Here is a 14,709-nt window from a genome sequence, read left to right as displayed (position 1 = left end):
CGTTTTGCAGATGCTAGAGCTCTCAGTGTATCTGCCCACTACCCACCATTCTTATGTAAAAAAAAAACAAAAAAAAAAAACCCCTCTCACTCTTTAACTGTTGAAGAGAACTGTCCCATGGTATTTATAAATACCAAACACAGTGCCTTGGCACATGAACTTCCACATATATCTTCTCCCCGGTAGGAAGAAGTACAGTCTAAACACTGAGTCTCTGTTATTAATGGAGAAGGTGATGCCTTAATGATCTCGGAACATGTGACCTAATAGATGGAATATAGCATCTCAGCATTTTGGGAGCACCTTGGAAAGAACAAGTAAAACATGTCTGAAGTTCACGTGTAGTCCTACGAAAAATTAATTTATGCTGGAGGATACAGGCTTCAGCTGACCAGGACCATGAGACTATCCCCAGCCTGAGTAGCCCATCACAAGTCCGCACCACCCCGTCAGGAAGCACAGGCTCTGGCTGTTATAACCAATAAGATCTGACTGCTCATGTTATAAAATGTAATTTTTCCCTTTCAAATGTCTTCACTTTGACTTTCTCTTCCAATAGGTACTGAAGTCCGACACACCACATTTTGTAAGTATTTTTGCCTAGGTTATAACACGGAATGTTTTATAAAATAACCCAGGACATGAATAGTTTAAACCTTAGAAGATAGCTTCATTCCTTCCCTACCTTACTGCAGAACTCTTTCCCCAACAGCCTAGTAATAGAGGAGACATTTCTAAAATCGTACCCAGAACTGTCTACACCAAGAGCAAAGGTTCGACTGCCAATCACACTTTGACTTGCGCCAAAATACTACCTACCAGCTGTTTGTCGAAGGTTTGAAGAGCCAAAAATTTTCTTAATTCTGTATAGCCAATTAAGTTTTAATTAGCTGGTAATGTGTAACTTCTACCCTCAGTAGAAGCCCAAAGCAGCCACTCTGCCTTTCTGTGCTGACCCCGGAGAGGTAAGAGTCAGCTGGGCATCGAGGCTCTAGGCTGAGTCTTTCTGTAAGCCTCCCCCCGGGGCTGCTTCCCCTCAGGCTGAACGTGGAGCACGTCTGCAGACTCCAAGTGTAGGCGACTTTCTCGGAGTGTGTTTCGCTCAGGCCCCACTTCACGTGCATTCATGTCCTCCTCTGAAACGCTTTCCTTGAGTGTTCGCTGTGAGCCAGGTGGTGCTGACCGCTGGGGCTCACAGGGGCAAGGCCTTTAAACATTGCCCCGTGTCTTTGGACAGTTTTCCCATGAGGTCACTTTCTGCAGGCTTCCTAGTGCTGACTGTGGTTTCTCCTCAGACTCTTCCATTCACTGCGAGGTTGAACTCCTCCATGGGCCCTGGACGAACCGTCTTCATTAAAGGAGAAGTGAATAAAACTGCCAAAGGGTCAGTACCACTGTGACCAGGACTAGTGCGAGTACTTTGCCCGCACGTCTCTTACTGCCTTATAGCCCTACCAGTCTTGTGACCGGGGAGCAGGAGTAGTGTCCTGAGCCACGGGAGGTCAGGCTGCCAACAAGACTGCTAACAACTAGCTGGTGGCAGAATCAGGACTAAAGGCCAATGTTCTGAGCTAGGCTTTTTGTGGCCAGACAAGAGGGTGGCGTTTTTGTCTGGGAAGCCCACCTGTGCCTTGTAGAACTCCAGGGCAGCCAGGAGGTCATGTGACTTGTAGAATTTCTCTTAAGAACCTTTTCTAGAGACGTTCAGACTTCTGAAAGCTTGAAATTAGCTATTTCCTAGAAAGTAATCACTTTCAAGAACAGAACAGTTGTAAATATTAAAAGAGAATAGTACTTGAGAGGACCGCATCCTCCTGCAGCCAGAAGCAAGCATTTAGGTTACTTGCTCTAACCCTTCAGTTTGCTTCCCACCCAGATCTGAGGTCTCAACTCTGATGTTCAAGTTTTTTAGATTTTTATTTTGCAAAGAGCATATTTACATCAGTGGAATGCTAACTCCGAATTTAAAATTTTACCTTCATCTGCATTCTTGTATCTGTGTGCACATGTTTTGTGTAATTGTGATATGAGAGCTCAGTTCTGATTGTTAAAATTGCAGAAACCACACTGCGGTCTTCAACTTGGTTTTGTTTTTTTATTCTCTCAAAAGCTTTAATGTTAACCTAGTATCAGGAAAATCAAAGGATATTGCTCTTCACTTGAACCCACGCCTGAATATTAAAGCATTTGTAAGAAATTCTTTTCTTCACGAGTCCTGGGGAGAAGAAGAGAGAAATATTACCTGTTTCCCATTTAGTCCTGGGATGTACTTTGAGGTAAGATTTTCTTACGGGACACGACAAAGAATCCTGGGAGGAGGAGGAGGATAAATGGACTTTTTAAATCAAGTCCTAGCTTAATATGTGGAAATTGCACCTGGCTTTTATTTGAAGAGGGTCTGCGTTATAAAAGGGGCGTTCAAAATACAATCAGTATTTTGATTGGCATAAGTGGCACAGCCAGTAGAATCCCACCTGGTTTGCTGGGCATTATTACTATGTGGCCCCATATTAGTTCATAGGAATTTTAACTGGAACCTTGCCTCAGGACAGAGAAGGAGGTTTAGGATATTACCTAAGTGAACATAAGGACACAGGAACCATAAAATTGTTTGCTCTGTCACCTGACATCTTGGTTATATATAGCTTTAGGTGGCAGTCCTTTCTTCCAGGTTAGTCCTGTTTGTATATTATTCAAGGGAAGAGATGTTTAGACCCTTACTAAGACAATATGGTCCTGAGTCCCCCAAATGTGTGAATATTATGGTCGCACAACCTTTCCCAAAATGTGTTTCTGGATGCTGAGCAGACAGTAATCTTGACATGGATGCTGAGTGGTTGGCTAGGTTCACTCACCAGCTTAGGTGAAGCACTGCCTTACGTGGTCATTCAGCGTCACTGATTTAAGTCATGCTTCTACGTTCTCCAAACGGTCACATACTTTGGACCATTAAGTTGAGTTCTTAAGGACTCATCAAAACTAGCTGTTAAAGGCCGGAACGTCAAGGCTGAATAGAAGATGGCAATCAGACATTCATATGTATTCGTAAGTTCCCAGTATGTGGAGCAACAGATGTGCCCTAATCGTAGGAGGTTCCCTGGAAGGTGTGGAGATTGGTAGGAGGGTGAAGTTAAAGGTGGGTTTTCCAGATTGAGAGGATGATTTGAGGTGCGGAGTGCAGCACAGGGGTTTCTTGGCTCGGCAGGAGTCGAGGTATCAAAGATGACTGGGGCTCACTGGCAGGAGGCAGAGGTGACTGCTCCAGAAGGAAGTGGACCCTTGGGGCTGGTGACAGGAAACCAGTGGCATAACTTGTTCTTTGAATCAACCCCAAGTTTGGTTCTGTATTAAAATGGAAAAGGACAGAATTCTTTTAAATAATCATTTTTTCCTTTTGTTAGTTTTCTACCTTAGGAACAGTAATTACCCTCATGTTGGACCACTGTTTTTAATTTTCTGTAGTGATTGGTTTTTCTCTGCTTCAAACTCCTGCCTTTTTAATATGCTTTCATTGAGATTCTGGGACTATTCCATTATGCCATTAGCTTGATTTTAACCAGTATCTTCTGTTCCTTATTGTTTCAGATTCATTTATTCGGCTGCCACAGTCTTTTAAAAAAAATCTTTCAGTTTTGTAATTTCTTTTATCATCAAATCAGGTTGTTATGAGCTGTTCTAGAACATCAGATGGTTGTGAGGGATTTTGTTGTTCCATGTTTTCTTATAGATTGTGGTCTTTTGCACGTTTTGTACTTGTTCGGTGGTAGTGTGTTCCCTGGGCCGCAGGCGGTTCCCTTCCATCTGTAAGGCAGTGGTGCCGCGCTTGCTCTGGTACGATGCGGGCGACCGATGCGGGGGATCGATGGACTCTTCCCACTACGCCCGTCTACTGCCCCTTCTGGGCATGAGGCTGTATTTTGTGTTCTCTTGAGATTTCGTTGAAGGTACCTCACCGAGGGTCCCTTCCACCTGGTTGAAACTGGGATTTCCACCACTGTTGTGAGGATGACAGAATCCCAGGTTATGGGTATTTTCCCCAATTCTCTATGTGGCTCTAAAGCCTTTGATTCTGTCACCTCTTGTATCCAGGGAATTTCCCCTCACAGCCACTTTCACTAGTCAGAGCAAAAGAATAAATACACTCTTTGCTTCTTTGCAGATTTAGATTTTGCCTTGGCCTGGCCCCTGGGGATGGAGCCGGGTTAGCAGCAGGGCTGTGCTGCTCCTTTCTGCTCTTCTGAAGCCTTGACAGAGGGAAGAGACAGAAGGGAGAACACAGTGCAGGGTCACCAAATTGGTCCTTTGAGCGTGAGTGGAGAACAACTGGCAGAATTGTGGCTGACTGGCATCGGGAATGTGTTACCAGAAGTAGGTGTTTTAGGTGTAAAAGTGATTTTAAAAGGATTGTAGTTTCTTTTGGTTTTCGTCGTTTTGAGTTTTAGGCAAAGACAACTCTGAAAGCTTCACACCAGTCATGAATCTGAATTGAATCTTTGCCACAGTGCTCATTCCTGTGTGGATTCATAGAATCCTGAGCTTTTGGGAAACAGATGGAGACCAAGATGTGCTGAGCTGGGATGGAAGTCAGGGTCACCATGCAGCTGTGCAATCCTAAAGAGTGCCCTAAACTTCTGACGTTTTTGATTGTGTGATTTGTCTAAGACCCTAGAGTTTAAGGCAGAAAAGTCCCTTGGTTTTCAACCTGTAAGCTAGAATCCGCACCTCTGTGTCAGTCTGGCAGCAGTTTTTGACGTCATTACAGTTCCCAAACATGGGTGGGGGGCGCAACTTTGCTGGGAGCGACGGGCAGGAAAGGGCACAGCGCAGGTAATGTGCTAAGGGCACGAAGGCCTCAGGCCCTGGGGACAGTGTGAGGCTCCAAGCATACTCAGAGTCACTTCCTTGAGTGGGACAAGGCAGAAGGTGCTACTACCAGATAAACTTTAGAGTCTTAGAAGAGAAGTTAACAGCAGCAAGCTGGGAGAACGCCTCTGTGTATAAAGCAAACCCAATGGGTTTACTTTTTGATATTCTGTTAATGTGCAAAAAAACCAAAAAATGTTAAACCAAGAGGAGCCACTAATGTTGTGTGTACTTTCCTTCCAGATGATAATTTATTGTGACGCTAGAGAATTCAAGGTTGCAGTAAATGGTGTACACAGCCTGGAGTACAAACACAGGTTTAAAGAGCTTAGAGATATTGACACGCTGGAAATTGATGGAGATATTAACTTACTGGAAGTAAGGAGCTGGTAGCTGATATGCTTGCTACAAAAACTGAAATACAAAATGGCTTATGTAACACGGGCCTTGTTAAAATGCATCTATTATATTTGTGTATATATATTGTTAAAATGAGCTTACATAACATGAAGTCCTACTAGGTGTTCTCAGTCCTTGCCACGCAGTGTAGCTTTGTCTAGCACAGAATATGGACATTTGAGGCAACAGGTAACTTACAGTCATTATTCAGGCCTTTCTGTTCTCTCTCCCACTCTGGCCTCTGCTTTTTTAAATCTGCCTCACATTCAGCAAGTATCGGTTGATACAGAAGCTAACATACATGGAGCACGTATTCTCTTGTCAGCCCTGTGCTAGGAGCTGTGGAGAGAAGTATACATTGGAGCACAGTACCACTCTGTTCCCCATTTTCTTGAGCTCAGAATCTTCTGTGCTCTGATAATCGTGCCACTGATTTTTCTACAGGCATTTATCACATAAAGTAACCAGAGATAGCTACTCAGCTGTGAAGTCACCTACATAAACTAATTTACAAAACACTACTTCTCTATCGATCACTTTCATACCCAAAGTTCAATCATATCCCATAATGGAAAGGACTGATGTTGCCTTACATCTGGCAGTTTCCTTTAGCATGATAAATACCTAGCTGTACTAGCTGTAAGCATTGCCAAATAATTAACACTATGAAATCTGAACACAGCACAAAGATTAAGGCAAAAAACAAACACAGCAAAACAAAACCAATGGTATTAAAATTAACTTGATGTCAGGCCACTGATGTCTGTACCAGTAAATGCTTAGAGTACCTGAATTCAGGGTGAGTCCGAAGTGTACACATACTCCAGTAGAAAGTTTAAGGTAGACTTCAACAAAACAATGTCAAGATTAGGTTTCATGACTTCATAAAATAGGCACTATCAATCAGAGGGTAGAATACACCGAGACCAATGGAGTAGAGAGAAGTGGTATAACAATCTGTTGCTTGTCCTCATGCAAACAAACCTTGCCTCTCTGCTCTTCTAAAGATTAGTCCCTCATCATTAGCGATAGAGATCAAAACACTGTTCTACTTTAAGTGATTAAAATCAAACCTGTATCAGCAGGTTAAACTGTTGCATTTCTGTAATTTTTTCTATTACTCTTTGAAGCGAGTTGGCAGAAGTTCTTTGTACAATTCTTACAGGTCAGATCTTGTTACAAGAAATTTCCAAGGCTTGGGAGTGGGGAGGTAAAAAAAAAGCTGAATCAGTTTGATCATTTTATCCTGTTAAACTGATGGGCTGAATATGCTGCCAGCATTTACAAATATTTTTCATTACAAATTTTTGGTTAGATATTATTGTACCCATATACCAAAAAGACTAAGACTAGCAATCTGATTTTTTAGAAGTACTCAGTGGAGAAGCTTCTGGCACTTAATTCTTTCCTATATGTTGCATCTTGCCAAGCTCATGGGAGGTGGAGGAGGGGGGTCCTAACTTTAACTGGGAAAGTTATAGAAGGAATCCCCAGGTTTTCTTTTTTTTCCCCTTTCTAAAGAACATCAGAGGGCTTAGAGAAAAATAAAAGCCCATGTACATTGTTTCCTCTAATACCTAAATATACCTTCATGTGTAACAAAAGAGTAAACATCAAGTATTACAAGAAAGATTCTGACAGAAAAAAAAAAAAAAACCCAAATATTAATGTGTTTTAAAAAGAAGCTGTTAACATTTACTAATTAATCTTACCAAGAGATTTCTTAGATGGGAGTACACATTCCTAGCAAATGGTATCTCTAAAGCTGCAATTTAGCCTTTTGCTTCGTCACAATTCTGCATTGTTTCTATATTAAATTAGAACAAAGGCTTTCAAACTAAACATTCTATGCGCAGTTCTTAGATGCTTTAATTTTTTAAAGGCATAAGTAATTAAAATGCCTTAAATAAAGGCAGATTTAATTTTTTTAAAGCCTTTACTTCAAGTGACATCAGAGATTAGAAAACTTCAAAGCTTTGAAACAAATCTGATACTTTCTCGTACAAGTAATTCTTGGATTACCATCAGTGGAAATGTGATCACTTCTAATCCTGGAGGAGCCATGCCACCTAGTGTTTCTGGGCCTTTTCTATTTGTGGGATCTGCCTACACAGTCCACTGCCTTGGCCCCCCAAAGACTGAAGGGTAAAGAAGACAATCATAGTCCTAAATGGGAAATGCATTCCAGAACTAATTTCCTCTGTGGCCACACACACAAAAATTAAGGCTGAAGTGTCATCTACCCAAAATGAAAAGTATTCCAAATAGCTTTATAGTCCAAAGCGCTGCTGCTGAGTAATGTCCTTTTCTTGAAGTGAAATCTCTGACATGGATACCATGTACCTAAGACATCCCTTTCTGGAAGAGAGTTAAGGTTTTACAGTCTAAATGAGGTACTTTCACCTTTGAGTGCCCAAATTAAATACGTCCGTAATATCAATAACTTCAATCAGAAAAGACTTCAACAAATGTTTAAGCAAACACAGCAGTCTGTATACAAATCCAAGGTATCATTTACTCTTACTGCAATTCTGTACAGGTGGCCAGAGAGGTTTCTATGGGAGCACAAACCAGGTGGGAATTTTGTAAAGGAGTCCGCACAGGTGTCAGGGTACCAAAAGTAGTATGGTACCAAACACCCAAAAATAAAAATATGAAAAATAAATCTGACTTCTGAGCAGAGTAAGAAACACCAAACCCCCGAAGTTTTAGAAGTAGCTCTGGAGTGGCTCTCCCAGTATAGCTTCCAGTTGCTGAATAGTCTTTTGGCACTGATGTTCTACTTCTTCACATTCATCTAAAAAACAAAAATAAAAACTGAACCAATCTCCTGCTTCCATTATCATTCGTCTAATACTTCAGGTCTTACATTCCCTGGCCATTGTTCAGTCAAAAGAGGGAAATGAAACACCAATGCAGCAGGGAGCACCTCCTCTCCTCCTCCTCTGCATGCCCCCCCTTCTTGCCTTTGTTCCCTTCTTGGTCTCAGACCTAGAAGCTGAGTAAGACAGAGCCCCCAAAATAGTGGTACAGTAGTGAAAATTCCGAATTCCTAGTGATGCCCCTCGTCCAGGACATAAACAGAGGTGAATGTACTTTTAGAAAAGTAGTGAACCATTAATATGAAAAAGCCATTTGTCTACTTGGCTCCGTCCGCCCTGCCTAATAAGACGTGAACCGTTCTCCCTCGGCCTGCGTGGTGGCACGTGTGCAGTACGTCCACAACTGCTCAGAGCTGGATTCAAACGCCACTTCTACCTATCACACTCACGTTATCAAACTAATCCTTGTCAAGCCTCCAGTTTCTTCCTTTTTGAAAACAGGGATAATGGCATACAGCCCGTCGTGAGGATTAAATGAGATCCTCCATGCAGAGCACGGAGTAAATGTTGGTCATTATTAACAGGCAGCTAACCTACTGCAATCTTTTTTTTTTTTTTTTAAGATTTTATTTATTTATTTGAGAGAGAGAATGAGAGAGAGCGAGCACATGAGAGAGGGGAGGGTCAGAGGGAGAAGCAGACTCCCCACTGAGCAGGGAGCCCGATGTGGGACTCGATCCAGGGACTCCAGGATCACGACCTGAGCTGAAGGCAGTCGCTTAACCAACTGAGCCACCCAGGCACCATAACCTACTGCAATCTTAATGGCACTAGACACTGCTACAATAACCCTATGTCTGGGGACCAAAACAGTCAATGACCTAAATGTCCAAGGTTGATGAAAAACCACATTGTTGTATGTTTTTACCATCATAAACACAAAAGTAAAGGTAGTGAAGATTACACTGTGAGCAAAGTTTCTTATGATCCTGGGGCAGCCCCCTAGCGTGCTCCCCACCCTACTCAAAACAGGAACTCGGCCTCCTGTGTCTGCAGTAGGAGATGTGGTGCAGGCGGAGAATGGGAACCAAGGGCTCGTCACATTCTCTCCACATTTCCATTACCCCGGGGCACATTTTCACAGAATTTTACTGTAATTATTTCTTAGTAGTTCAGGAATTACCTTCCATCAGTTCAGCTAAGAAAGGAATGGACTCTGGCAGCAAGACAATATAATTCTCCTTTAGTTTCTCAGCTAGTGCTAACACGGTAATCAGAGCAGCAAAGCGGACCTGAAAGGGATAAAGAGGTAAAGAATAAGGATTTTAAAAAACCCCCAAAAAAGTATTGCCACATTTATATCTTATGACTCACTTGAGACAGCCTCTGACTTTTTACGCTAAATGTTCCTTTACATGAGTTTGCTCCCCTTGTGTCCACTCAGCTTTCATCTCAGAATACCAATTTAACAATTTGGGCTCCATTTATAATATGAGCAACCTTCTACAAACCAGTGTCTTCCAGTACTGCAGGGCTTAATGTGAATATATTTTTTATAACATTTTCTTCTTTTGAGAGAGAACGCGCATGTGCGCACAGGTGGTGGAAGGTTGGGGGGAAAGGCAGAGAAAGAGAATCTTAAGTAGACTCCGTGCTGAGCATGGCGCCCAATGTGGGACTCAGTCTCACCACCCTGAGATCAGGACCTGAGCCGAAACCAAGTCAGAAGCTTAATCGACTGTACCACCCAGGCGCCCCCACATCTTCCTTTAAAAATAAAATGCTACAGGGCACCTGGGTGGCTCAGTTGGTTAAGCGACTGCCTTCAGCTCAGGTCATGATCCCGGAGTCCTGGGATCGAGTCCCACATCAGGCTCCCGGCTCAGCAGGGAGCCTGTTTCTCCCTCTGACCCTCTCCGCTCTCATGCTGTTTCTCTCTCTCTCTCAAGTAAATAAATAAAATCTTTAAAAAAAAAAATAATAAAATAAAATGCTACACACAAACTCAAGAGTATCATTCCAAATTTCTGTGCACTGGAACTCACTGGCTCGCCTAGCTGTCAGAGATGAGGCTGGGCTGGCTGAAAAGCATCCCTGGTCACCTCAGGCAGGGCCCCTCACTCAGAACCTGGTGTCACCACTACAGTCGTGGGAGGGGATGGGCGCTGGCTCTGGTCTCATGCTCAGCACAGAATTAAAAAACACTTAATGTATTATGATGTTCCAGTCTAGGAACTTAAAGTGTAGGTGTCTCTCACATGACTGGTCTATGACAAGTAATGCAAGCAGTCGTCGGGCACTGTTCGTGATCCACTATTTTTTGTTTTTAAAAGATTTTATTTATTTGAGATAGCAAGAGAGGAAGAGCACAAGCCGGGGGGGGGGGGGGGGGGGGGGCGGGGCAGACGAGGAAGGAGAGGGAGAAGCAGCTTCCCCGCTGAGCAGGGAGTCCAATGCAAGGCTCGATCTCAGGACCCCGAGATCACGACCTAAGTCGAAGACAGATGCTTAATGGACTGAGCCACCCAGGCGCCCCAGTGATTCACTTTGAAATCAAAGCTGTACTAAGTCCTCCTCCTAGTTTTGGATCATTTAAAAAATATTTGGATACAGCAAAATTATTTAAAAAGCGTCTGTAACTACCTATGTTCAAACCAGACTTTCTTGATATTATACAATCAAAACAAAACATTCAAATAAATTTAATGCTACAACTTTGTAAGAACCTGCAATTTAAAATTTGGGGGGTTCATGAAAATAGCCTCATTGTTCTCTTTGTTCTAATAAATAAATATTACAAATTTCAAGTACGAAACCTTTCAGTAAAATCCTGCTTTGGTCTGTTTTATTCACTGAGGCTCTTGTATGATAATTAGAGAAATGGTGATGCACTGCCAACCAGTTTGAAAACACGGACACTCAGGCATGGAATTTAATTTCCATTCATCCTCACGCAGGTCAGTGAGCTGCTTACCTTTCGTTATTCCACAAAATCCTAAGCCTGATAAATACAATGGAGGTAATATCACTGCTCTAACTCAAAGGAATGTTCTGCGGGCAAACTGAAAGTCTGTCTCTGGGAAAACAAGGACATTTAAATGGGGCTTAAGAAACACAAGGAATTACTTCAGGTTTTTTCAAAATTTGAAAGTATTTAGAAAATGTTAGTACTTGTGTCTAACGTGGGGGTGGGAGAGAACTTCTATTATTTATAAATAGCCTTTAAGTAAAAACCAAAAATTTCTCAGGCTCAAACTTCTGCCTACTTCTGCCTCACAAGAAACCTCTAGTTCTAGAAGATGAGCAGCATGTCCCTGCTGATTTACCAGGGTCCTATATCCTTGACCACTTTAAGGCTGTTTGGGTTGTATGATGAATACACGTAGCTTCGGTGCTTGTCAACCACAGCTCCTACCTTGGGTGAGGAGTCTCTTGTCTTGAGCAGAATCTGGTAGTTCAGTGGTTTCCAAAGAGAGTCATCTGCCATGGCCACTGAAAATTGCGCGATGCAGGGGATCAGGTGCTTCGTCACCCGCTCCTGGTAGCATGCATCCCCTCCCAGCCTGTTTTCTAGCTATGAAGAGGGAGACAAGGACTTTGAGTCTCCTTTTTGTTTGAAAAAATACCCAATGTATAAATAATTTTTTACTCTCTTTCATGATGGCAGCAGGCTCAAAAACCAGGTGTAATTCTAGTACTCTCTCTCTAGAACAAATTTACCATGGTTTTGGAGGTCAGGCTCTTCTAGCCCTTAGCATCACCCCTTTCCCTCCAGCAGAACAGCTGAGAGTTCTTCCAGAGAGCAGACAAGTCCTAAAATATTCTCGATAAATCCAAGTTTAGAAAATTAAAAACCTAACCATGAATACCTTATATCATGCCTTTCATTTGAAAAATTCAAAAGTAAAACTTAGTACACACCCCTATGAAGAGTTCTTTCCATTCAAAATGAAAAATTAATTTTGAAATAAAAATTTCATTAAAAAAAAAAAGCCTGGAGAAGAAAACCCAGCAGCTGTAATTTTTAGTAGATATAAAATCTAGTAACACTTACGGCTTCCTCACAGTTTGTCAAAAAAAAGATGGTTCTATTTGGTTACCTGGTCCACCAGGGGCATCATCAAGGCCTCTGCTCTCTCTTTACTGATAAAATGCTGAGTATCAAAAAGGAAGATTTTATATAAACAGTTCAAAACAAACTGTAAGAGCAAGCAACACTTTTCAGGGTCCTTGTCAGAGTCAAAAAATGCTTCATCTGTAGATAGGGGAGAGTAAAAGGGAAAAAAAAAAATTGATTTTCACAATTTAATCTCCAATGTTTAAATTCAGATCACTATTAACACCACAAACAGAAAGGTATTTCTAAAATGATACAGAACTCAATCAGGATGAAGGCACAATATGAATGGCTCTCGGATATGTGACTCCTTTAAGAGAAGATTCTCAGTCAAGATCACTTAGTTTGGCAAGTTCAGTTAGCAGCTGTCCAGCGGGTTACTCATCAGCAGTACGGAACACACCAACCTGAACGTTTTAGTTACTTTCAGTAACTTACAGTTAACGCCCATGTACTTTATTCTTTCTCCCAAGGGAGTCAATTGATCATAACATGTTTTTATGACCCTGGAACGACTACTTCAATGCCTGTCGACTGACCATGCAGTAAAAACGTCACCTTCCTTATACTTACTATACTTACTGCACCATGTGTAAGGTACACACAGCAAAGGTGTCAACTGAACTGGAGTCAGCAACCAACCTGTTTTGGAGATGTTCACCTGGTTCAAGGTGTCAGCAAAAGGCTTCACCAAGTGGCCAGCAAACAGAGTAAAAAGCCCTTTCAGCTTTTCAGCAATGCAATCTGCCAAGTTGTAAAATGTCAACAGTCTGTCCTTTGGGGCATCCTCTGTTTTAGCCCAATCAAACAGCTAAAAAGATAAAGTAGTGTTAGTTTCTTCTATATATCTTGTACCATTTTATCTGAGTACAAAGGAGATGTGGAAGAAGAAAGCTTACCTTGAAGAACAGGGGCCTGAACGTTACTTCAGAAAGTTTTACAACCATGGCTACTAGACAGTCAATGATACAATTTTCTGTTTTTCCAATTTCCTCCAGATCATTCTGAAAACAGAAGAGCTGACCTATTAGCCAGATTACTAACATCTGGCTCTAAATAACTTTTGCAAGTAAAACAGGTTACATAGCTAGATTTTTCTCAGGCTCTTAAACTGGCAAATCACTTTAGGATTTGGGGAAGTGGAAATAAGCTTACTTCAGAGTGCTGTGCTCGGAAGTCCAGGGCTTCCAAGAAAAATATGGTTAGCTGAGACTGATGGGAGGTGAGCTCTTCCTTCTTCATGACCCCAATGTGCTTTTGCAGGATGCTCATAAATGGACCCAGGTGGTTCTACCAGTAACACAGTAAAGAGATGTGCCAATTTTTAATATTCTTAGAGTTCGTTAATGCATTCACCAATGAATTAAATAACCATCCTCTTCTTTAAGTGAAAACTTAAAAATTTCAGTACCATATTTCTCTTCTCCAAAGTCTAATACCCAGTATGATCTAACCTTCCAGTTCTTCTCAATTTGCTTGTACGTTCTGTTGATTGCTGGCAGTAAGACTCGGGGTGAGAGTGTGGTAGCCAGTGTCTTTTTAAGGGATGTGATGCGGACATTAGCTTGTGAGGCAGAACCCATTTCACTAGTGATTGTCTCTAAATGAACCACCTATAGGAATATAAAAAGATTGATCAAAGCCAGTATGGGAACTCACTGACAATGTCTCCACACTTGCAGAACTCAATTCAGATGCTAGTGGTTGCGGAAAGCTCAGTGCACTTCAGTTCTACAAGAATTCCTTTTAAAGCCAGTCTTGAACATCTGTAGAGAAAAATGAACAGATGTCTCTTTCCCAAGTGGGAATCAGGGATGTAGGTAAATAGTAGAAGGCAGAAGGACACAGAGCACTCCCGACTTTTTTTTTTTTTTTTAAAGAAGACAGGAATGCAGAGACCATGAGAAGAGTCAAGTTCTTCCTTACGAAAAAATTCTAGAAAGCTCCTCAGATATAGTGGTCCCTTTCTGTAAGAAGTCTACTTTTAAATCTTGGCTATAGAGTGTATGAATCAGCTAAATAATTTTCATCATGGCAGTTAAGACTCCTAATCTCATAAATGGCAAATGACAGAATAGAAATTCGAGGGCATTTTCAGTTAGAAATGCCACTTGCCCACTGCCTATCTGCCAAGTATCCACTGAACTGGAATAGAGGAATTCTGCTTTGGAAGACATCTTAGGATTAAAAAAACCCTTATGTTAGAAACAGGGCATACTAGTTTCTGCAAGAAACAAGAAAAAGCAGCTCTACCAGCCCAACGCCAAAAATCTCATGGGGGACAGGAGGAGGCAGAAGAAAGGCAATAAAACACATTTTGCAGAATCAAAAGAGATGAGCCTTATAAGAAAGCAGTAACTGTATCCATGTCATGATCAAGCAGGTGGGACAATGGGAGAGAAAAAGGGCACACGTTTTTACTAAAAGGCAATACAGCTTTTCAGAAATAAGAACCTTCCCTGCCAAACAGAAACTAAAAACTTAAAGAATAAAATCGTTAGATTTGTA

At 41.8% G+C, this 14,709-nt stretch overlaps 2 protein-coding genes across 3 annotated transcripts in view; one reads left to right on the top strand and one right to left on the bottom strand.

The window, feature by feature from the left end:
- The window catches only part of LGALS8 (galectin 8), a 37,359-nt gene extending 30,510 nt beyond the window's left edge, over nt 1-6,849 (top strand). The window contains exons 7-11 of one of the 2 annotated variants that reach the window (XM_021696218.1): nt 560-586; nt 713-835; nt 1,296-1,384; nt 2,111-2,276; nt 5,107-6,849. In XM_021696218.1, coding sequence (XP_021551893.1) covers nt 560-586; nt 713-835; nt 1,296-1,384; nt 2,111-2,276; nt 5,107-5,256 — 555 coding nt within the window. In that variant the 3' untranslated portion in view covers nt 5,257-6,849. The remainder of the gene's footprint in view (nt 1-559; nt 587-712; nt 836-1,295; nt 1,385-2,110; nt 2,277-5,106) is intronic. The other variant, XM_021696215.1, reaches the window with a different exon arrangement.
- Nucleotides 6,850-7,072: 223 nt separating this feature from the next.
- Nucleotides 7,073-14,709, bottom strand: part of HEATR1 (HEAT repeat containing 1) — a 48,350-nt gene continuing 40,713 nt past the window's right edge. The window contains exons 38-45 of the mRNA XM_021696083.2: nt 13,656-13,814; nt 13,357-13,491; nt 13,101-13,205; nt 12,844-13,012; nt 12,185-12,339; nt 11,500-11,658; nt 9,268-9,376; nt 7,073-8,059 (exon numbers count right to left, since the gene is read on the bottom strand). Of these exons, the coding sequence (XP_021551758.1) occupies nt 7,971-8,059; nt 9,268-9,376; nt 11,500-11,658; nt 12,185-12,339; nt 12,844-13,012; nt 13,101-13,205; nt 13,357-13,491; nt 13,656-13,814 (1,080 nt within the window). The 3' untranslated portion in view covers nt 7,073-7,970. The remainder of the gene's footprint in view (nt 8,060-9,267; nt 9,377-11,499; nt 11,659-12,184; nt 12,340-12,843; nt 13,013-13,100; nt 13,206-13,356; nt 13,492-13,655; nt 13,815-14,709) is intronic.

The sequence above is a fragment of the Neomonachus schauinslandi genome, chromosome 6 (genome assembly GCF_002201575.2).
Source record: "Neomonachus schauinslandi chromosome 6, ASM220157v2, whole genome shotgun sequence".
Taxonomy (NCBI): Eukaryota; Metazoa; Chordata; class Mammalia; order Carnivora; family Phocidae; genus Neomonachus; species Neomonachus schauinslandi.
Note: the sequence above shows the minus strand (reverse complement) of the source record. Positions and strands in the feature narration are given on the sequence as shown.